The sequence below is a fragment of the Xiphias gladius genome, chromosome 15, assembly GCF_016859285.1.
Source record: "Xiphias gladius isolate SHS-SW01 ecotype Sanya breed wild chromosome 15, ASM1685928v1, whole genome shotgun sequence".
Taxonomy (NCBI): domain Eukaryota; kingdom Metazoa; phylum Chordata; class Actinopteri; order Istiophoriformes; family Xiphiidae; genus Xiphias; species Xiphias gladius.
Genome location: NC_053414.1, coordinates 12,235,980 through 12,259,606, shown reverse-complemented (window position 1 = coordinate 12,259,606; position 23,627 = coordinate 12,235,980). Strand labels below are relative to the sequence as shown.

The 23,627-nt window shown below is 40.2% G+C and overlaps 1 protein-coding gene across 2 annotated transcripts; it reads left to right on the top strand.

Annotated features, from left to right (window-relative positions):
• The first annotated feature begins 3,430 nt into the window (after positions 1–3,430).
• On the top strand, positions 3,431–23,468 carry smad1 (SMAD family member 1). 2 transcript variants are annotated; one of them, XM_040146507.1, is made up of 7 exons: positions 3,431–3,522; positions 14,139–14,714; positions 17,696–17,959; positions 18,060–18,176; positions 20,920–21,141; positions 21,394–21,650; positions 21,859–23,468. In XM_040146507.1, the coding sequence occupies exons 2-7, from the start codon at positions 14,315–14,317 to the stop codon at positions 22,000–22,002; spliced, it is 1,404 nt and encodes a 467-aa protein (XP_040002441.1). In that variant the 5' UTR covers positions 3,431–3,522; positions 14,139–14,314; the 3' UTR covers positions 22,003–23,468. The 2 variants fall into 2 exon arrangements, with proteins under 2 accessions (XP_040002441.1, XP_040002440.1); XM_040146506.1 differs by lacking the exon at positions 3,431–3,522 and adding an exon at positions 4,133–4,212.
• The last annotated feature ends 159 nt before the right edge of the window (positions 23,469–23,627 follow it).

Here is a 23,627-nt window from a genome sequence, read left to right as displayed (position 1 = left end):
CATTTTTAGTAGTCGCATAAACCAGATCCCAGCAACTCCATTAGCCTATTTGTGTGATGTGAAATTAAATTTGCCTCATGTTGTCCACTTTAAAAATGCAAACATTTGCATTGCGCCTGCTTTATGTGCTGTATGGACAGAATAGCCGACATTCTCCTGCCAAGCAATCAAATTTACCATTCTAAAGAATGGAAGTTTCAAGGGGTTTGGGGGGGTACACAGAAAAAGGGGCAGCTATTTAATCTGACTATTATTACACGTTGTGTTGCAAGACGCAAAATTATAGGCAGCGCTATAGCTACCACTGAGTACACTGAAGCCATACCCTCTGATTTGTTTTCTAAGAATCTTGGGGCTTTAGTACTCTGGCAGGAGTTTACATTAGGCAGCTAAAAATTAAAAACTGGTGGATGTTTTATGGGTTTATTCCAGTATTAAGTCAATTTAATGTATATGCCAAAAAGTAAATAGATAAAGGATTCATTATTACCCAACCAGAATTTTATTCCTGCCAATGGCTTTGAAACAGCGCTTTTTTAAAGAACATTTATTGGTGTCAGGGCAAGGGTCGCAGGTATAGGTACGACTGTTTTTGCAGTTCTCGGTTCCTGAGTTTGAGCAAAATATCCATTATAGAAAACAGAGGTGGCGGAAGTATGCAGATAATTTACTTAGGTATAAACAGCAGTAAAAGTACTCTCTTGCTGGATGAATTTTACTCGTAATGGAGTCTCTATACAATGTGTTATTGCTCCTTATGCTTAATGTTGTAGCCGGTGGAGATGGAGATAAATGTAACCACTTTATATACCACTGGGTAACTTAAGATGGGCCTATAATAATGCATAATGTATTTTGAGCTGATCATATGTTTGTATATAAAATTTTAATCTGCTAAGTATGGTAACTATAGCTGTCAGATAAATGTAGTGGCATTATTGTAGTGGCAATAATTCTCCCAGAAATGCTGTGGAGTAAAAGTGTAAAGTAGCATAAAACGAAAATACCTCAAATAAAGTAAAAGTACCTCTGAAGTAAACTTGTAATGTAATTTCTCAAGGATGGATTTGCCTCCTATGGGGTCCTGGGGCAAAGACTTGTTGTTGGGCCCCTACTGACCCCCAATGTGCATGGCAGTTTCATTATTTCCCCAGGCACAGAGAAACCAACCAGTACTCTAGAGCTGAAATTATAATGAATTGAAAAAAAAATTATTTTGGCAACAAGTTTGATAGTTATTTTAAAAAGAAAAATGCCAAACATGCAGGTCTTCACTTGTTCTAGCTTCTCAAATTTGAATATTTGCTTGTTTTCCTATTTTTCTATGGATATATTTTCTATGTAGAGCTGTTTTTCTCTGTGTGTTAATTACATGACGTACAGAAAAAATGGAAGCAATTTGCAAAGAAAAACAGCTTCACATCACTAGAGGAAAATATAAACTAAAATAACTGAGTCTTTAAAACTAGCTTTTAACACCCCTCTACAAGACTACGAGATCCGTTGGGATCCGTCATGGTTGATGTTCTAATCTTTAAAAAAAAACTTTCAATGCAATCAGATTATGTATACCCAAATGATATGGAGTAAACCTGGGACCTCTGGGGCCCCTGGGGCAGTTGCCCACTTTGCCTGGTTGGTAATCCAGCTTTGACTTTTGTCACTTTGCACCGCTGATAGTAATCCCATGTTATTTGCAGTACAAATCTCCCAGTAAAATTGTCTTTATAAAGAATATTACTGGCTTGATTACACTGGTATAATCAGATGAAATTCCATAAAGCCGGATAGAGTCTGCATGAACTCAGGAGCACCTTCTCCGTAGCACTGGCACTATAAATGTCTGATGAATGTGCAGCTGCCTATTGTGTGTGTGTGTGTGTGTGTGTGTGTGTGTGTGTGTGTGTGTGTGTGTTAGAGGGGAATCCTTAAACCAAAAGAGTTTGGGCAACCTTCTTTTCATTCCTACCCATCACCATCCTCATCATCAGCGCCCCTGCTTCCCCGCTCCTCGCACTGTTTTCCCAGATTTATTCACGTGCAGCTCGCTCCCGCCTTACTCAGACATTCTGTCGCCAGCGCCGTGACGTCACCTGCGCCAGGAGCCTCCTCCTCTCCGAAACCGTTTCCCTCCGCCTGTCCTCGAGATAATCTAGTCCCCCAGACCGCGGCAACCCTGAACTTGACTGACGAGCTCGCAAATGTACTGAAGAAAAAAAAGCTTTGTTTTATGTTTTGTATCACATCATTGGAGGTTTTTTAGCAAGAATTCTATTATGTGACCCCAAGGTTTCTTTGGTAATGTTAAGTAATCAGAGTATGTCCGACTTAATTAACACTATTCATAATATTCCTTTAATATTCACCATAAGGAACGCTTGTGGTGTATGTTAGTGAATACTTTATGGTATTTTTTAAGGAAGCTATATTGTACTTGTATGTAGAGCTTAGTCTGTGAATTGATTAATCAACTGAGATGAAATTAAACTGCAGCTCATTTAATAATTAAATAAGGGATATTTAAAGCAAAAACGCCAAAATGTTTCTGTTTCCACCGTTTTCAAATGTGGGGATTGAATGCCTTTCTTTGTGACACATGATAGTAAAATGAATAGCTTTGGGTTTTGGCCTGTTGGTCAGATAAATGAACACCGATAATAATCTGAACAAATCACCTTGGACTCTGGGACATTAGAGCAGACATTTTTCACTATTTTCTGACATTTTATAAAACAAACAGTCAAGAAAATAATCAGCAGATTAGTCGATAATGAAAATAATCATTAGTTGCAGCTGTGCACCTTGGGAATTCTGACTTTCTATTTTCCGTGGAAGTGTCTTTCTATCTATTAAATCTGCTTGACGTTTTTCGTCATTCCTGTAGCCCGAGATTACTTTCTCCTTTTTGTGACAGGGGATTCACCTCCTCACCTCCGGTGCAGCCAGAAAAAAATATAACCTATTACATCACAAACTATTCTGAATTCCTCTCCAATGTGACTCTCACTAGGAAGGGACTGATTTAGCTCCCTTCGCAGGAAATGACACTCCACATCCTCTGCCGCTGCCCTGCCTGCCTGCTATTTTCATGCATTATCGTGCAATATTGACGAGATGACTCGTTGGAAGTTTCACTTTTGACATTGCAATATTATGCCTCTGCACACCCACCAGTGGAGAGACCTGTGCCGGGCTGGTTTTGTGTGTGTGTGTGTGTGTGTGTGTGCGTTATTTGTATCGAGGTGAGGAGTTGTGAACGGCGGCATGTGTAAGCATGCCCCTTGTGCTCACCCTGCCCTCGGACACGTTTGTTCCCCCGACCAACACGAACGCGTTGCTTGCTTATCGTGTCACAATCAGAGCAAAGCGGGAACTGGGAGGCAGGCCGAGTCGTGGCGCAATCCAGGGGCTCGCTAATGATAAAGCCGCGGCGGCGGCGGCGGCGGCGACGGTCCGTCGGTGTAAGCGACTGCAAGAGCTTCACTGGCCGCACGTCTTGACGAGGAAGTGCTGTTATATTGAGTAAGGACAGGGAGAGGAATATTGAATGAATGTTTCTTCACGGCTTCATTCCACAGCCTAGTTTGAAGTCAAAGTCTAAAGCTTGTGTTTGGAACCGGTAGTCTAGTTAATGACTGCTTTGTCCCATCCTCAAGTCCCCATTTAAGATGATTTTTGTTGTACTTGAAGAGGTACTAGGTCAGTGGGAGTTTAAAATCAGTTAAATAAAAGTCCTTAAAATCCCCTCATTGTGCAATTACTGGCAGAGAACAGTCAAATCAAACAACTATTCCGTATTTTGCGGGATGTTCTGGGAGCCTCTGGGGTGAGGAGAGACCCCCTTTCTGCTTTCATTCTCCCAAACGTGCAATATTTCACTCGACTTCAACGGACAGGTTTGCGGCAACAAACTCAGACATCTGAGAAAGAGAGTCTCCTTCGAAATGGGCGAGGGGAAAAAAAAAAAAAACCCGCATTGTTTCACCGTTACATAATCAATTTCCACACGGTGAATGAAGATATTAGATGTGTGAAAAGTAGGTCTTGTTATTGTCGGGGCTGCATCCCGCGGCGTGATACTGGCGCTCAGCGGAGGGTGACACGGCTCCGCGACTCACTGACGCCAGGGCCGAGCAGACCGAAGACAGGGGCAGGGAGAGCACATAGGAGGGAGACGCAGGGAGGGAGAGAGGGCTGCAGTGAAAGAAAAAGGTACTGCAAACTTTTGTTTTCGTTTTTAACGTGCTAAATGAAAAGTTTCTTTATCTGTGTTTTCACTCGGAATAGTGTGCATGGCACTGTTTGTAAGGAAGTAGATCGTAACGGTTATCAACTCAACAGTCTATCTAGTTGGCAGCTTCAAACTTTTTTTTTTTTCCCCCTTCCTTTTGCTCACAGTATCAGACTGGGTTTGCAAATTTAGCTACATTTTCATGAAGGTGTAAACTGTATATCAATTATTAAGGCTACGTGTTAAAAACAGCGGTGTTTTGATAAAGAACTATCGTAATCTTGTAGTAATGTAGGCTAACTTACAGTTTTTCTACAGTATACAGTAAGTTCCAATAGGAATGCTGGAGAAAAGCTATTGGCTCTTTGAACCTAAATAAACACCATTAATTGTGTTTTAAATCACTCCAAAGCATCCATCGGTACAAGCAATTGTAAGACTAAACTATGTAGTGGCCTCAGCAGGGAAGTAGGTTATTCTCATGCTATTAAACACATGGTGTAGGGCGTTAGGCGACGAGATCTGATTGATAGATGATTTCTTCGTGTTACACACATTTTCTTGATTAACAGTTGTGAAAAAATACTCATCACAACTTCACTAAAGCTCAAGACGATGTCTTTAAATTGCTTGCTTTGTATGTCCAACTGTCCACAACCGAAAGATAACGAATTTGCAATGAGATAAAACCTGGATAAGCAGCAAAACCTGGCATTTTGAGAAGCAAGAAACAGCAGACAATTTGCATTTTTACTTGAAAAATGCCTTAAATGGTTAGACAGTTATCAAAACCTTTGATGATTAATTTTCTGACAGTCATCTAATCAATCAGTTACCAATAATGGTAAACACATGGTTTAGGGCTTTTTGGTTTATTAAACTACAGTTTATGGATTATTGGTGGTCTCTTTGTAACATTTACTTGTTAATGAATCATTGTTTGATGCCACTAAATTAGTGTATAATGAATATGGAAGTAAATGTGCAGTATATAAGCCCACACTGGTTACAGATCCACACATGCCATACTCTCACATCTTGTTGTTTTCCTTACTGTACTGTCTTCTGGCTGCTGCAGAATTACTGAGGCTGTTTTAACTTGTGCACTGGCGTGCTTCACAGGACATGTGTCCCATGTGTGCTTTTAGTTATGTCAGTGTGTTTGTGAATCTGTGTGTCTGTGCAAGTTTTTATGTGAGAGAGGGAGAAAGAAAGAGTAAGAGAGAGATGTACAACAGCTAAGGCTAGATCTCCTGACATTATTGAAGATGACATATCAGATTACCCAAAGGACAGGAATTTGTCCTTGTCCGCGATCTACTTCCAATTGTTTTATTGTTCTGCATTCTCTAGGTATGCAGCTTTAAATTTTGTTTGAAAATTAAACAAATTGTGCTTCTATAGGATTGAAATGAGGATGAGGGCTCTTTAAAAAATGGAAATGCAGATACGATTGTCTTTTATGAGCTTAATCCCCGTTTTTATACATACAAAACATAACAAAAAAAATGTATTTGCCTTGGTATACCTAAGTCAAACATTACAATCTTATTACTATCTATCTATATAGCTCTCTATGATCATAGCAAAGGCAAAAAACTATTCAACTACAAGGTGTAAATATAGGTTAGCAGCATTCCTGTATCCACAGTCAGTCACAACAGTATTGAGCAATGCCAAAACCCTCCCGTGTGTCTGTATGGTCAGGACAACATAGCCTGCCATGTGTCAGGGTGAGGTGTCCACCCTAACACAACATTAACCCAACACTGAGTGCCAAGCATGGTTGAGATAACTGCTTGAAACCCCATGTGTTTGCTTGTTGTGTCTACAGTCATGTGTGCACACCAGTCCACACATGACTGTATGAGCAAACACATGAGTGGACACCAGTCCACACATGACTCGGACATTAAGTGTCTGGGACATAAAGAATCTGATCCCAGTTCAGCCCCTCTAAATCTGGACAATACTGACCACAGAGTTTTTGTAGTGTTTCTGATGTGCAGTGGTAGCTGGTTTTCACTCACTTGTATTGTAGAATAATCGTTACTAGGCCAGAGCTGTGTATGTGTTTGTGAGGAAAAGTGACCACAGTGAGTTTAAGGAGCCTGTCAGGTCAATGCTATGTCTAGTCACTAAGGGCAACACATCCTGTCTGACTATGGTTGTTTCGAGCTTTGCTTTTAGACTGTTGTATGTTACTGGAGTGGCTGTGGCAAAAATCTGCATTTTCTGGCTACTAGGGCTGTCTATTGAACCTCAATACTTTCCTCAAACAGGATGGGCTGATATATCTGCAAGTATTAGTTTAATGAAGATATATTACTGTATATGTTTGCCAGTAATTTGAAAGAAATAGCAGTAAAGAAATTCTAAACATATGTTGCCATTGCCAGATTGTCCACTAGAGAGCCCTAACAGGTTTATTTTTTAACTGTAAAATTTCTCGCTCATTAGATATTTGACTCACAATTCTTTTAATTACAAAATTTAAGGAATCCTACTCCAAAATGGGCTTTAGTTGTAGCACTGTGTATCAAAAATTGTCAAATGCTAAAAGCTGGCATCAAAGGTCATGTCAGATTTGCAATCCTGTGTGATTTTTTTTTAAATCAGATAGTTCCTGGTTTAAATTAACTTTTACCAATTTTAAAATATTGTTTTGGTATCTGCACCAGAATTCACTATCATAATGATACTAGGATCAAAATTTCCATCCTTACTCGGCCCTTATTTAATAGCTCATAAGATCATAAATCAGTTTTTTCAATGGCTAGGGATAAAGGCAAAGGGATATTGGACCTTTCTATAGCTGCTTCTCTAGGGATGCTTTCATACCTCATAGCTGCATTGCCATGATTTGTATTTGTGAAAAAGCATATATTGCATCCTTGTTGTGTCACTATTTACTCAGTAATGATCCTTGAAGGCACTTAATCCAGAAGTGCCCAGTGAAGAGACCAGATAATATGAGTGTTCTCAATCTCTCTCTCTCTCTCCAAAACACTCACTCTGTTTTAGATCTCTGGCTTAGCCATCACTCTCTTCTTCTCTTTCTCTCTCTGCATCATCCCTCCTTTCTCTCTCTTTTTCTCTTTATCTGTTTCTTTCTTCCTGCACTCCTCTGTTTATAGCCAGTGACTCCATTGAGTGGGGGCTAATGGAGGCCCCATCCAGGACCCTGCTGATAAATAATGTAGCTTCTTTATAATGCTCCATCCCCGGGGAGGGTCCAGAGAGCATCATTACTGCCTCCTCATCCTACACAACCCAGGCCTAAATTGATTAACAGACAGTGCAGCAGTGCAAAATGAGCCATGGGGTTAGTGTAGTGGCTAACGGCTCACACCAGGTGGGTCAAAACCTCCGCCTGTCAGTGTCGCATGATCCCACTCTGTGCTCCCATTAGCCTCAGTTTCTGCCCAATGGGCTAACTGATGGCCATAACAAGCTACCACTAATGCAATAGCTAGAGAGCGTTTTATGGAGCTGTTGTGTAAATGCTGGTGTGGGCAGGCATCTGTGTGACTCTTTCTTGACTGTGTGAGACACTGGTGATGAGGCTCAAAGGTTGATGACTACATACCGACATTTAATGCAAGGAATAGATGTTGATCGTGTCAACAGTGTCTCATAATCTGGAAAGAGGATTAGTGCTAAAGCGATAAGTAAATCTACAGAAAATTAATCAATTATTTGGATAATTGATTTAGAGCTGAAAAAATTAATCAGTCATTGAAACAAATGTGATAGTTGATTAATCATCTGAGTATTTTTCCTGCAAAATTTGCAAAAAGTTCTCAGTTCCAGCCCCTCAGTTGTGAGGGTTTTGTGGTGGTCTTTGCCTAGTGTGACTCTAAACAGCATATCTTTGGGTTCTGGGCTGTTGGTTTTACAAAATAAGACATTTGAGAACATCACCTTGGACGAAAATGAATAAATTTGGGAATTTTTTCTCTCTTTTCGGACCTTTTATTGACCAAACGATAAATTAGTTAATTAAGGAAATAATCGGCAGATTTATCAATAATGAAAGTAAGTGTTAGTTTCAGCCATACACCAACCATTTTAGTTAATCAGTCAACTTCTCATGTGAAAGTTTGCTGCTTTTTCTGTTTTATGAGTCAAATTAAATACATTTGTGTTTTGGGCTTTTGGTTAGAGAAAACAAGCTATTTAAAGATGTCACTGTGGGCTCTAGGAAGGGGATTTTTCACAGTTACTCAATAAATCTGAAAAAATAATTGCTAGATTAATTTACAGTGAAAATAATCCTTAGTTCCACCCCAGAAGACAGTTGTTAGGAGGTGTCTAAATCACTGACCACGTCTCATATTTTTTAGGGATTCGTGTAGGTGTCTCCTTGTTGACAGCTATTCTTCCAGCTGGCTAGGTGGGATTTAGAATGAGTATGTCATCTTCCTGGGCTAGAGTCAGAAAAATAGCTTCATCCATACAAAATAGTGCTACAAAAATGGCAAGAATGAATGAGATCAGCGCAGCTGTACAGTTTGTTTTCAGTTGTATCACAGAAATAAAAACTTTTATTAAACTTTTCTGCATTTTTCTTTGATTTGCATGGTACGTGCAAGAGTAACTTCTCTTAACTGCAAACAGAAATAAGATAATATTAAGTCAATACCACACTGAATCAGGAATTGAACTGAGAATCAAACTTTTCTCTGAGTGAAAAGTACTAGAATCAAGATCTTTCAAGGTGACAAGATTTTGTGCCAGAATTTTCAACAAAGAGCTTTAATTTTGTATTTTGATTGGATCTGAGATAAACTTACTGTATTCAACATTAGGAAGTGAAAAATTTCGGGGAATAGTTTAGAAAGTGGGTGCGCAAAAAGGCCTGTTTATGTCAAACAAACATCCTAGTCTATACATAGGTGTAGGAACAGGGAGGCACAATGGTGCCTTTATATTTTGACTGCCTCACAGACAGCTCTAAACTAGCATTGTCCAAAGAAGCAGCACAAAGCCATATCAGACCCTTTAAATAAGCATGTGGTCAGGCCACCAGTCAGATATTACTGACTGTCAGGGTTGGAAATATCCAAGAGATGTGGTCTCCAGCTGCAGCTGAATGACAGCAGAGGATTGTGAAACCTGCTGCAAATGTGACTGTACAGTACTTTCTGGAATCTTCCATCTGAAATGGATTAAAGCTTGTCTTTGTGCTGCTAGTCCTGAACTTGTGCTGATAGTGCTAGCTGTCACTGAGAGGCCATCAAAGCAGCTCTGTGGCTGGAAGTGGATCAAAACGACTCCCTCTGTGCCTGGGTGGTGACCCTGGTACAAACGTGATGTTCCTGTTTTTGCCTTTTGAACTGTATTTTTTACTGTTATGCTCCACACTCAGCTCTGAGGAATGTGTTTTGCTTTGTGTGAAGAAAAATAAGAAAATAAATAATAATAATAATAATAAATAGGTTTTGTATCAGACGCTGACAAGGTCACAATTTAGCAACGCATCAGATTGTAGACATTTCCAAGTAATACTCATTTTGAAATTAAGTGAACATATGACTATATATCATGACAACAGTAGACACCCAACAAAAGTAGGGGGTAGGACTTTTTGGGGGCCAACAGAAATGTATCATAGGTTCAAGGACCAAAAAATGTAAATTACCAAAAGTAGGTATCTAAAATCTGGTCAGATTTGCAATCTTTTTTACTTTGTCTTTGATCAGATGTCCCTTGATTTAAATAAAAATAAAAAAAATAGACCACTGCTTGTGTTTAGACAACATAAGACATTTGCAAAGTTTGGCTTATTTTGTTAAATGAAAAAAGGTTTTCTATTTGTCTAGTATGAGTTTTTTGTTGATTTTTAAATGTATACATTATATAACATGTTGTATGGAAAACCTTTTGTCCTTTGAGTATTTTACTCATTTGCGTCGCTGTCTCTTATCTCTATCAAGTCGCAATTCAATGTGGTGTAGGTCTCCACCATTTAAAAAAAAAGACCTTTACAGGCTATTTTCTGACATTTTCTTAACAAAAAAGTCATTGGGTTCATCAAGAAAATAACTGCCAGATTAATCACTGATGTGAGTAATTTTTAGTTGTAGTCCTACTTTCCGTATCAATACCCATCGCTAATAAAAGGAATAGTTTGTATATGAAGTTTGAGGCAATGTCACAGAAATTCAGCTACTTCAATGACCAAACATCTATGACATTTCTGTCCCATTATCCTCCACTTTAAAGGATTTACTACAAATGAACAAGACTAAGTCAGAACCTAATATACGGCTGGACCGTGTATGGTCAATGTGTGAAATGGAGGACGCAGTTGAAAACTGCTGTGGAACCGCTGTAAACAACTACTTTCAATGGAATGTAACGAGAGCCTGCTTCAAAAGTCGCTAAATATCATTAGATGACGTTATACGCTAATTAGCATATTCATAACATTGCATCGTATCTGCACTCTGCTTAGTGTCAGCCAGTTTCAGCCCTTTATCTACTTGATTCTCTCCTACTCTCTGTGCTCACAGATACAGTAATTTAATACACCCGAATTCCCAATAAAGCTTTTCTCATCTACATGTTTTTCTGTTTCTGTTGACAGACAACGGAACATGTATGAAATAGCGACTGAAACCCGGCCCATTAAGACTACAGACAGCAGTCACTTCCAAGCCATTCCCAAGGTGCTGCTGCGCACTGCTAAAATCCTGATTTTATTACTGTGATGTCGTCTGACAAAATCATCATACACATAAGTTGAAGACATCGGCTGCGCTGTGGTTATATTTACATGTAAAATGATCAGTCAGAGAGAAAGCTAGAAGCTCATTCACATCTGTGTCAGCTGCCATGTGGTCAATTGAATGAGACACATAGAGAGGTGTGCCTGCAGAGGGAAAGCCCAATTTCATGCTCACAGGGCGACTCTCTTCTATGGAAAGTAGCTACGGTTTATCCAAAATTTGCTAGAAGTATCATTGGGTGCTTTTTTGAAAAAGTCGCTGAAGGGGTCTGAAAAGTTGGTAAGTCTAGTGACAAAGTTGGAAGTTGGCAAAAATGCCTGTAAACGCCCCCGATGATGTAATAGAAACTGTTTGCGCCAATTCATTCTGAAAGAGCAACAGCCAGTGGTGAAACTCCAACACTCTTTCAAGCGGCATTTGGCTGTCCAATGGTGTAACTTCATCACTCAGACAGTCAGTCAGTCAGTGACAGACATTCGCATTTATAGGGCTGGGCCCACTGTTGCAGACCAATCAAAAAGAGAGGTCAGAGTTGGCCAGTTTAGGAAACTACCATTTTCTCTCCTTCCCTGCAACTGTGGAAAAACCTGCATGTCTCAGCAAGAGGAAGTGATGTCAATGCTGTGCTGGAGATGACAGATATGAAGACATAACTACACGGCCTGTTTCCTGTCTCTCTGATGGTGGAGAATAGTGCTCATATGATGCTAGCAGGCTGTGATATCATTGTTTGATCTTGAGACACAAGAGACATCGGTGTTCAATATTTTTTCCCTTAATCTCAAACACTCAGACACATGGACACACACAGACACATCCTAATTCACCCATATGTCCCCTCCCTCATATGTTAGTAGTTCAGCGTCACTTTTGTTTGGCCAATCTGATCTGGGTGGCTAAGCTAAGTATAGTTACAACTTGCAGCTTTCCAGTCAGTGTGGTTGGCAATAGTAAGTGTCCAGAGCCTCCACAACACACAAACACATTGTAAACAGCACCTGCTCTCATCAAACTTCCACTGCCTGTTTGTCAGTATGACGTAGCCTACACATGCAGTAGCTGACAAAGATAGACATTGCTATTCATCCCATAATCTGAAGGGCCAAGAATAACTACAGAGCAGTCTTAATGATGTATTTGTTCCTGCTCGTAGGAAATCCAATATACTGCAGCCTTTACTGTCAAAGAGTGATGCATCCTCACCGGTGAATCACTACGGACAAAAGGTGGTGGATTTCTGACAAGCTGTTTATTTGATTCTGGGTTTGCATCTGAACATTTATGTGCAGCTAAACCTCAAACATAACTATGTTTTATCTCCCTAATTGCATTCAGAAAAACTTGAAAAGAAGGTGGAACTGGAAGAGCTCAATGCGCTCTTGTTTTCCCTTTTAAAAGCTAGAATGCGTGTGCCTCCTGGCTACTGAATTGCTCCTGTGGGACCCAAGTGAATTGGCACATTTATCCTGGGGTCCACATGCACTTCCTTTTTATTGTCCCGCACATTGCCAGATTCCTGTCCAGTACCAGTAGTTGTTGGTTGGTGGTGCTTTAGAGCCTCTGCAGGCTGCTCATTGAAAGTCTCCTTCCTCTGAAATCTGAAAGACCTTTTCGTATCTCACATATACTTTGAATTACAGGTGGCAGTCATATCAAGTAAAACTTTAAGAAGGCAGTATGAATTATTTCCTCAATCACTGTATATTGAGTTTTATATTGCAGTATCGATTTATATATTAATCAATTAGTTGCAAAAATTTTAGCAACAATTTTCATAATTGATTAATTAAAGTCATTTTTAAGCAGCAGTGCCAAAAATGAACTGGTTCCAGCTTCTCAAATGTAATTGTTTGCTGGTTTTCTTTGCTTCCATGATGGTAATCGGAATATCTTTGGGTTTTCGACTGTTGGTTTCACAAATAAGCAATTTGAAAATGTCCGGTTGGGCTTTTGAAAATTGTGGCTGACATTTTTCATGAGTTTCTGACATTTTGTAGACCATCTAGATCATTAGTTGAACATTTTGATTTTTGATTAAAAAATTTATAAAAGGTACAATTTTATAGCTATTGTATTTGATTGTTCATGTTGTTGTGGTCATCGCCTGTATATTGATGAGGTTCTGGCTAAATTGAACAGCATCAAAAAACATGGAAGAGAGAAGATGTAAACTTTTAACTCAAAAACTAAAAAAAACTTTATAAAACTCTAACCTAAAAAAAACAAAAAATCTGATGTTTTCACTAGTGTTGAAACAGTTACTTGATTAACTGATTGAGCTGGTGAATGGTACGTCATTGTAAATCTTTTGGGAAATTGGAGGGGGGAATTTTTTCACAACTTTTTTACAATTGATTATTTGAAAATTGATTCATTATGAACATAATCATACGTTGCAACAAAAGATGAAACAATTAGTCAATTAATAGATTAGCTGATAGACCGAAATTAACATTACAGTAAACAGAATATCTTTAGGTTTTGTGATAGTCCAACAAAAGGAAAAACTAAGGACTCAAAAGAAAAAAATGGACAATGTTACTTTAGACTCCTTCTGACGTTTTAAATGCCAAACAATTACTTGATTATTTGAGAAAGGAAAAAGCAAATTTATCGAAAATGAAAATAGTCATTAGTTGCAGCAATGTTGAAGTTTTCAGCTGCTGTAAGATTTGAGCTATGAAATGATGTTGAAGAAGTGGACAGAGTGACAGATTTAACCCTCCAAAGTGTGAATCAGATGTTAAACCTTCAAGCCAGATTCTTATAGGTTGTGTAGGCTGCATACAGTATGTGAAGTCCTTTGCTGTAAATTACTTTAGTGAGTGGTGGTAATATGACAAGCCATACAGACAGGAAGCTATCTACAGAATGTCTGGGAGTGATGTTCACAGGATTGCGTCTGTTGTGACTCCTCTGCCAGTTTCCCAGAAGCCGTGACTTACATGGCCAGAACAGCTATAACCGACATCATCACCTCATCAAAGGTCTTTCTGGTGAGACATCAGCGCTACTGAAGTAAAAGGAGAAGAAGTCAATGTTCACCATAGTTACAGGAACCTTGTGAGGGAACGGATATAGCCAGCTGAGCTGATGTGCAGATTTGTGTTTGAAATCTCTTTTAAAGGAAATTTTTACTCATAGATGCTAACCTACCTCTTCTTTTCTTCTAGTAAGTGGCTGTCAACTTATCTGACGTCTTGGAAACTGAGGATAATCTGAAACTCTCAAAAAAGAAAAAACTCAAATACGGTATCACCCTTTGTCTTCTGAGCCTGGACTGTCCCCCATCACTGCTCACATTTCCTTTTGGACAGAAGGGAGAGGGGAGGAGGGTGGCTTGGCCATCATGAACGTCACCTCGCTCTTCTCCTTCACTGGCCCGGCGGTCAAACGACTGCTGGGTTGGAAGCAGGGAGACGAGGAAGAGAAATGGGCAGAAAAGGCTGTGGATGCTTTGGTTAAGAAACTGAAAAAGAAGAAGGGAGCCATGGAAGAGCTGGAGAGGGCTCTCAGCTGCCCAGGTCAGCCCAGTAACTGTGTGACAATCCCCCGTTCCCTGGACGGACGGCTGCAGGTGTCCCACAGGAAAGGTCTGCCTCATGTCATTTATTGTCGAGTGTGGCGCTGGCCGGACCTGCAGTCCCACCATGAGCTTAAGGCCCTGGAGTGCTGCGAGTACCCCTTTGGCTCCAAGCAGAAGGATGTGTGTATCAACCCCTACCACTACAAACGAGTGGACAGTCCAGGTGAGTTATACAATCCTGAAATAACAAGGCTTGCACGTATCGGTGCATATACTGTCTTTAACAAGCGCAAATACAGATTCTTTGACGTTACAATTGCAATAATTAATCTGTGGCCTCATGTTACCTCACATTAAAAATCATTCCAAAGAGTTTCCCACATTAATGTATTCAGATTTTAAATGAGAGGAAACAGAGTACTTGTATTGAAACAGCATCTGTACTGGCCGTATCAGATTCAATATCGGGAAAGATGCGAAGAGTTGCAGGATCAGTGCATCCATAGAAAATATAACACAGATGCAAAAACAGAGTACAAGTAAACTATAGACTTTCTGAATTTGTGTACTGACAGTATATACATACAGTGTTCTGTGATTGCAGTGTCCCTGGTTTGATAACAGCCATTCAATAAACCTCTTAAAAAAGCAGTTTAAAATTGAATTTCAGGGCATTTTTGATGAGTTTTGTGACTAGATGGACATATTTTCCTTTACTGTAATGACTCTAGATATTCACCTATTTTAGTTTTCTCTTGCATTTCCTATCCTCCTGTTGTCTGCTAGGTTTTTTATCTGTTTAAAGTGACGAGCAAAAGCACTACACACCTTCTCTTAACAAGACTGATATGAGAAATTTCACCACATCGGGAGAGGAAATTAAATCCATCATGAAGAAATGTTGCTTAACTTTGAGGTCCTCAAACAAGGCAGTAAATGAAAGACAACAAATTTAAATCCAATATAAATCCTAATCATATAGATAAAACCAGTTCCACTAATGTATGGTAAAAGAAAAAAACAGACACTTCAAGTAGGAAAAAACCCTCGAAAAGAGATTTAGAGAATTATACTGATTCAGCCGGACTTATTTCCTCAGGCTGGTCATCCTTGAGCCTTGGGGGCTTGACTGCAAAGGTAGTGGAGAAACAAGATGAATCAAACACTATTTCTCCTCTTACTAAACAGAAAGTGAGGGTCAGCTGACAAGATAGACACAGCTGTGTGCAGGGTGCTCAGTGTGTAAAGGGCCAAGTGTGCGTGCATGCGTGTGTGTGTTCGTTCATGTGTGTGTGGAGCAGGAAATTCCATCTGGAGGAGAATGAGGGCTTTGTTTTGGGCATGTTCTGTACTGTAGGCCCCTCTTTTTTTTTACATTTATATACACATGTAGACACACACAGGCACACACACTCTCGTACTTGCACGTGTGTTACTCAGACGAGGATGGATGCGCAAACGCACGCGCACGCCCATGATTGCACGCATAGTTTCTCTGAGGATGGCTAGAACAGGAAGCCGGTCACCCACACACAATGGGAGGAAAAAGTTCTTGCCTGCCTCGCACACTTTTTGTTTTAGCAGCGGGTGGAAGACGGGGGGGGCTAAGGTGATTCATCCCACAAGCACCTGTCTGTTCACACTACCCCCCTTGCCTCCCATTCTCCCCTAACACCACCCCCCTACACACACACACACACACACACACACACATCCTGTCAATCTCCCTTCACTATTCTACCAAACACCACAGCTGTCTGCCTGCTCCACATATAACCTTTGAAATAAACTGCTACATTAATGCACTGGCCCAGTGCAGCACACATAGTCTACCTGCAGGAACACAGCGGGCCCCATCTAAAATTTCAGCACCAGCTTTATTTATATGCACAAGTATTTATAGACACAAGTGGAGCATATCTCTGTGGTTTGTATGTATTGCACCTGAATAGGCCTCACATCAGCCAGGATATTTACCCTAAGTGATGAATTCCTCAAGAATGGCTCGCCTCAAAATGTCTTTTCTGAGCAGAAACCTGAGAGTCTGGGCCAAATACTGCTGGCTAAGACCAACAGGCTGGAAGCTGACATTTGAAAAATGCAGGGACATCTGCGCTAAGAATGTTGGATCATGAAAATTGCCAGAAAGAGATTTATTTATTAACTTGAATTCAAATAACTAAATTCTTACTGAATTTGTATGCATAGGTTTTTCCATGTGTGTGATTGTACACAATGTCTACAGTGCTGAAACAATAAGTTGATTAATTATTAGATAAGAGATTGAATAAGTTTTCATTAAACCCAGCGGGCAACTGCGGCGTCGCAGCAGCCAAGTCACATTAATCACAGAACAATAAGATAAGGACACTCAAGGTGATAGGTAAAATACAAAATACAATAAAATCCACAAGTAACAAACAATCAGCCCAAATTAAATTGCGTTCATATAGAAAATGGACTAAAAACTAAAAAAACCAAACTAAAAACTAGGATTTTCTTCTAACTTTAATATGTACTGAATGTAAACTGTATGGTACAGTAATACTCTGCACACTAACGCAAATCATTTCTGTCCATCCATTAGCTGCACCTCTTACCCTTTGAGGGTTGCAGAGGGGCTGGAACCAATCCCAGCTGACTCTGGGCGAGAGGCGGGGTACACCTTGGACAGGTCACTAGTTTATCACAGTGGCTGACATATAGAGACAAACTAGCGCAGGTCTGTTATTCAGCTAAAATATAATATATAATAAAACATATTTAGTTGCAGCCCTAATTAGGTTTGATCAGAGATAAACGTAATGTATTGAACAATCCCTGCAGTGGCTTCATACACCCAGAGTGGTCAAAGAGAGAGCTGGTGTAAACAGTATGATGCCTGACAAATTTAGATTGTCTCAAGGTATATATACTGTATATCACCTACACCTAATCAGAACAGAGTAAAAATAGTGTCCTACAGGTTTATTAAAGTAATACGAAAAGAGGTTAATAGGCTTACTGTATAAAAAAATGTTTAATTAGGGCTTTAAAAGCCCTCAGTGTCACATCAGTGTTTTGGTTACTCATTAGTAGATACATTAAATTGGTTACTAAATTTGACCTCCATACACAATGGAAATAATGCGGGATTGGTTGGAATATTGCAAATGGATCAAAGCATCCTGTTTTAATTATTTTCATGTCTTTCTACCTCCTCAGTGTTGCCTCCTGTGTTGGTACCAAGGAACAGCGAGTTCAATGCCAAGCATACAATGCTGCCTCGTTTCCGCAATCCTTTACAACAGAATGAGCCGCACATGCCCCAGAATGCCACTTTCCCAGAGTCCTTTGCTCAGGCCAACACCATGCCATTCCCGCATTCGCCGGGAAACAGCTACCCAAACTCACCGGGAAGTGGCAGCAACGCCACCTTCCCTCATTCACCATCCAGCTCCGACCCCGGCAGTCCATTCCAGATGCCAGGTGAGATCTAACAGTAAATTATCCTCTACTTTTCTTCCTTTTCCTCTATATTGGACAACAGCAACTAATTTCTCTTTGTTCTGCCCCCTTCTTGATGCAGAGACTCCCCCTCCTGCCTACATGCCCCCAGAGGAGCAAATGACTCAGGATTGCCCCCAGCCAATGGACACCAACCTCATGGTTCCACCCTTGCCTCTAGAGAGTAACAACCGGGCAGGTAACCATGGCAGTTACTATCTCTCTCTCTCTCTCTCTCTCTCTCTCTCTCTCTCTCTCTCTCTCACACACACACGCGCAACACGGACACCCGTCCTTGTGTTCACGGTGATATCATCCACATAAAGATGTCTCCACCTGCTCGCCTTGATCTGCAGGTGCAAAGATTTCTGGGAAGCCTGGGTGTTTTTAAAGTTTTTTTTCTCTTGTGGTAAAACTCCAAATACAAAAAAACAGAACAAAAAACCTCAGTGGGGTTGTAATGCCATATCCTGTCAGATAAAACCCGAACAGTGTGTAGAACAGGATCTGCTAGCTTCGTCTGCGGTTGTGAGCCCAGGGGAAGCTCATAGACTCAGCAAATTAAGCCAGGCCTCAGAGCAGTTTTATGAGGCCTCTAAAAGCCGGGGCTTATGTCATCTCTGCTGGTGGTAATGACTTGAAACTCTTTAATGATAAGATTCACTAATTACCACCAACATTCGGGTCTGAAATGCGGTACAATAATTGCTGCTATCTTGACTTTGTGGTTTTACCTTTATTGTGTTGGACAGAAACATCTGAGCTCTGCATTCATGAATTCGTAATAGACTGTGTTACTTTCATAAGGAGAAAAGCGATACATCAGTATCCTTCCAGGAATAATCTTAATAATAATAATAATAATAATTTTCAGCATCGGGAGGGACAGACTACCTGTGAAAAGGGGGGGGTGTTTTCACAACTTTGAACTCACCCAACCTAATGGCGACTACTAGGCCTAACATTATTCAGAGTCTCTCCAATATAATCAATACCATGTCAAAGAAGTTGTCAGTGTGGCTGCATTTTGTTCAAACAGATGACCAAAAAGTTGAGTGTAAACTTTGCAAACAGCAGTTTGCATATCACAGCTCAACAACCAACTTGGCACATCATCTAAAAACGATAGGCTATCTTGTCAGCATTAGGAAGCTCTGTCAACTTTTGTGTTTAACGCTTAAGGCCTCGAGTGTGAGTTTATCAGAATTGGCATATTTCAGTAATGCTGCTAATACTAGCTTTTTATGTTTATTTACCTTTCATTTAGGCTTATAAGGCTACGCCATAGAGTACACTCAGTGCACTGTGGCTGATGTAGGTAATCTAGAGATAACCTGCGACTGATCAATTGGTTGGAGAGCAGGTACGATTTCTTTCGATCAAGATTTTCTTTGGTTGAGTACAGCCCTAATAATAAGAATGTACTCACCAAGTTAATGCTGAAATCTGGGAACATGGCCGCATTTCTAACAAAAAATCTGATGCGGGAAGACACGAGTAGTCAGATGATCAGACAGGTTTTAAACAAAACGCCCGGTTAGCCAAAGTTGTTTGAAAAAGAAAACAAAGGCTAATGGTACTCATACTGTCTAGACATTCATCACAGTTTACATACCGCCATTACCGCCATCTGTATTACATTCTGTCCTACCATACTTGCCGTACTTAGTACACACAATTTTCCTATGCAATGAGGGATTATTGCCAATATTTCCAGTGCGCTCACTTTTGGTTTTATCTCCAAATACCACCAAGTGATTTAGATCAATGGATCCAATTTTTTTTGCTTGGAACCCCCCATCACAATGTCTATGAGTCTACATATTGATTGCGGCGCAGATCGAGTGTGATTTTCTCTTCTCAGAATAATGTTTAGAGGACTGGAGAGGTCAAATATACAGTTTTTCCGAAAGAAAAGTATGAAAAACTATTTTGTGCAAAAGAATTTTGTTGTTGTTTTTTTTTCTCATTTCATACTGTGGTAATCATCATGCAACCTCTTGTTTGGATCGAGGCCCTCAGGTTTGGAGCCACTGATTTACATAATCTGGTTTAATTGTTGGCGTGTCACCATGTTCCCAGATCTCAGTATTTTCTTTGGTGAGCATGATGTTATTGGAAGAGATAAAAAACAATGGACAAAACAGAAATAAGAACCAAACTATAACAAACCTTAAATTTTTAATTTTGGAAGTAAATTAGTAACAGGCTGCACTGTTTCACCAAGGTGTTTGCAGTTAAATTATTTTCATGTCACTTCGGTGAAATAGTTGGACTTTTGTCTGAACTTTTGTTTTCCACACCTGACCCACAAAATATTTGTGCGTTTTTATCATCACGCACTCAAGGCCGAGAGATTCTGCCCACACATGGTGACAGCAGTAGCGGGAGAGCTGTTGAAATATTTGCTGGAAGTGGGAGTATGGGGAGTTTTTAAGTTATTTTCCACAAGCTGCATCCTGTACAGGGGAGTGGGTCTCTATTGTAGGCCAACTCTGGGAAGAGGACAGACAAAACACACCTGCTAGCCAGTACCACGCTACAGAGGAAGTTTGGGAGAAGTATGTGCTTAGATAAACATGATTTATTCCTCTCTCTCAGAGAGGTTGAGGCCAGCTGGCAATGGCTCGCCCTAAGATACCAGGCACAGAGAGGTTGGCCAGTCCCCTTCTATTTACTGTTAGTCTGCTCAGTAAAGGCTGGCACACAAACCACAGACAGTCTGCATGCTTTAGGACGCCTCTCCATTGATTTTGGTCAGCCTAAATGTACACAAATACAGCCAGTGGGCCCCATATTTTTTTTCAAATTATTGGCAACATGTCTGCACAGGGGTCTGCACAGAGGAATCTTAAATGTAAATTAAATGTGTCTGCTTCTATCTCTGCCTGTACAGTGTACTCAGCTCACTCTTGTGACCTGTTAATGTGTTTCCTGCGCAGATGTGCAGCCCGTGGCCTATGAGGAACCCAAGCACTGGTGCTCTATTGTTTACTACGAGCTCAACAATCGTGTTGGAGAGGCGTTCCAGGCTTCCTCTACCAGTGTGCTCGTCGATGGCTTCACAGATCCCTCCAACAACCGCAACCGATTCTGTCTTGGCTTGCTCTCCAACGTCAACCGCAACTCCACCATTGAGAACACCCGGCGGCACATCGGCAAAGGTGCAGTATACAAACCCCATCAATGACTATGATTCGCTGACTGTTAGCACACGAGACTAAATCAATTCATTTTGTCAATAGGGATTGGGATCTAGAGAAGATCCGAACAATAACAACAAATTGAGTGAACATTTTAGTGTATTGGTTTTAGATTGACCACAATGATGTTTTGGGGCCTTTGTTTTTGCAGATGACACAACAGCTCTGGTTGTTCAGTTGACCAACACTTTGTTCTCTCCTGCTTCCTCTCAGGTGTCCATCTGTATTATGTCGGTGGGGAGGTGTACGCCGAGTGTCTGAGTGATAGCAGTATCTTCGTCCAGAGTCGCAACTGTAACTACCACCATGGCTTCCATCCCACAACTGTGTGTAAGATTCCCAGCGGCTGCAGCCTGAAGATTTTCAACAACCAGGAGTTTGCTGAGCTGCTGGCCCAGTCCGTCAACCACGGCTTTGAGGCAGTTTATGAGCTTACGAAGATGTGTACCATTCGCATGAGCTTCGTTAAGGTAAGCTGGTTGGACGGGGAAGAAAAAATAAGTTTAAATTTATCTGGTCCTTTTTGAAAAAGAATCTTTGTATTTTCCAATGAAAATCTCAACATTCACACCTGAAAGTCCAAATAATGTGACATTAATCAATTTTAAAAATGAGGAGAAAGAGAAACAGATCTGTCCCCAACCTTATCCTTAAAAAATGTTTTTCCATATGTTCCAGGGCTGGGGAGCAGAGTACCACCGCCAGGATGTGACCAGCACACCCTGCTGGATTGAGATTCACCTGCATGGTCCCCTGCAGTGGTTGGATAAGGTGCTAACCCAGATGGGCTCCCCCCACAACCCTATATCTTCCGTCTCCTAGGCTTCAATGTCCGCAGCCCTGTGGCTGTCCACACCCCAGCATTTTGGTCTAAGTAGCAAGAATAGGGGCTAGCTGGTCCCAGACTGGTTTGTGGTTCAGTCAATAACGAATAGAGTTTTAGACTAAAACACAGGCTGATCTGGGTCCTGTAGTGTTGGGCGGGTAGTTAAATGGGGTTGGTCTGTTGTCTACTTGAAGGACGTCTGAATTGGGCACATTTACAGACTGGGAGAGGAGTAATTAAAGTGAGCGTGATGCAACTGGAAGATACTTGATTTTTGTGACCAACTGTAATAATTAGACCATCACACTCATCATGACGCAAGTATCCTCCCTGATCTTGCTCGCACTACGTCTCTTTTTCATTGTCCAATTATTCTGACTCATAACTAGTTTGCATCTAAATATTCCCTCAAAAATCCAGATATATGTGTGTAGTTAAAATAATTATGGGACATTCCAGGTCACCAAAATTGCAGTTAGCTGCTGTTTTCTGTCTGACTGCAATGAGGTTGACATGAAATGTACTTACGACATGTACAAAGTTAGCAAGGACTTGGAGGATGACCAGTATGACTGAAAATTTTAATCATCTCAAGACACTTAAACAAGTATGCTGTTTCCTCAAAGTGTTCATTTTTAGGTTAATAAATTAAAGCAGTGCAAAGTTACTATAAAAATGAAATCCCATATCATAAATAATGACAAATAATAGGAGGGCAAAATTAAGGGGAGTTTGAGAGTTTAGTGTGGGGTTTAGTGTGGGGCATGGCACTAAAAAGGGCATTTCAAACATAAAAGACTTATGTTTAAATGTTGCTCATCTTGTGTTACACTCGTGTTTCTAATGAATTTTAAGAAAAAAAGAATAGTGTTTAGATATATTCACTATTAGGATATGTGCTGTGCAGTCTGGTTTTGCAAAGCATAGTTTGGTTAGTGTAGTGTTACACATTTAAGACTGGTAGCTGAACATCACATGAAGCAGAGGTAAAAACAAGTGCAGTTTAGTTTGTCCTTGGCTGTATGCTCTGCAGCAAAATCAAATGTGTAAAATACAGAGTGACATTGAGGACTTAAATATTTCAGTGACTGCTTCATTCTCTTAATACACTGACTGAGCAAAATTTGTTAAATGACTGTTATGGGAAAATGTTGAGCATTCAAATTTTAATTGTTGACTGAGAAAATGGTATCAGTTACTGATGTCCCAATATCATTTTTTTTTTTTTATAAAATGCAGATTTTGCCATTCAATTCTTTTATTCTTTGAGCAGTCCTCTTTGCTACTAAACCGTTATACTCTTTACATTCGTTTTGTATTTTTGAACATGTTTTCTGTTTTATTTTGTCTGCACTTTTTTTTTTCTTCTTCTTTCTGTTTTTGCTCAGTAAAGCTCCCAGAAAAGCAGTTTTATTCCATGAATATCAAGTCTCTACTGGAAGATTCAATAAATTTGTTTCATTACTTGCAATATGTCTGTCTCTTTTATGAGCACTGTGTCAGGGCATGCGTTTGTGTGTGTTTTTTAGTGTCTTTGTGTCCCTGTCTTTTTAATTACAGGCCGCCCATGCTAAGAAAAAATGCATCACGGTATTGTCAGGGACATCAACAAAAACATCAA

Bases quoted from the DNA above. Each gene is read 5' to 3' on its own strand.
- smad1 (XM_040146507.1), top strand. From the start codon at position 14,315: ATGAACGTCACCTCGCTCTTCTCCTTCACTGGCCCGGCGGTCAAACGA. The intron at 18,177-20,919 runs GTAACCATGGCA...TTTCCTGCGCAG, and splicing joins AGAGAGTAACAACCGGGCAG to ATGTGCAGCCCGTGGCCTAT. The intron at 21,142-21,393 runs GTGCAGTATACA...GCTTCCTCTCAG, and splicing joins CCGGCGGCACATCGGCAAAG to GTGTCCATCTGTATTATGTC.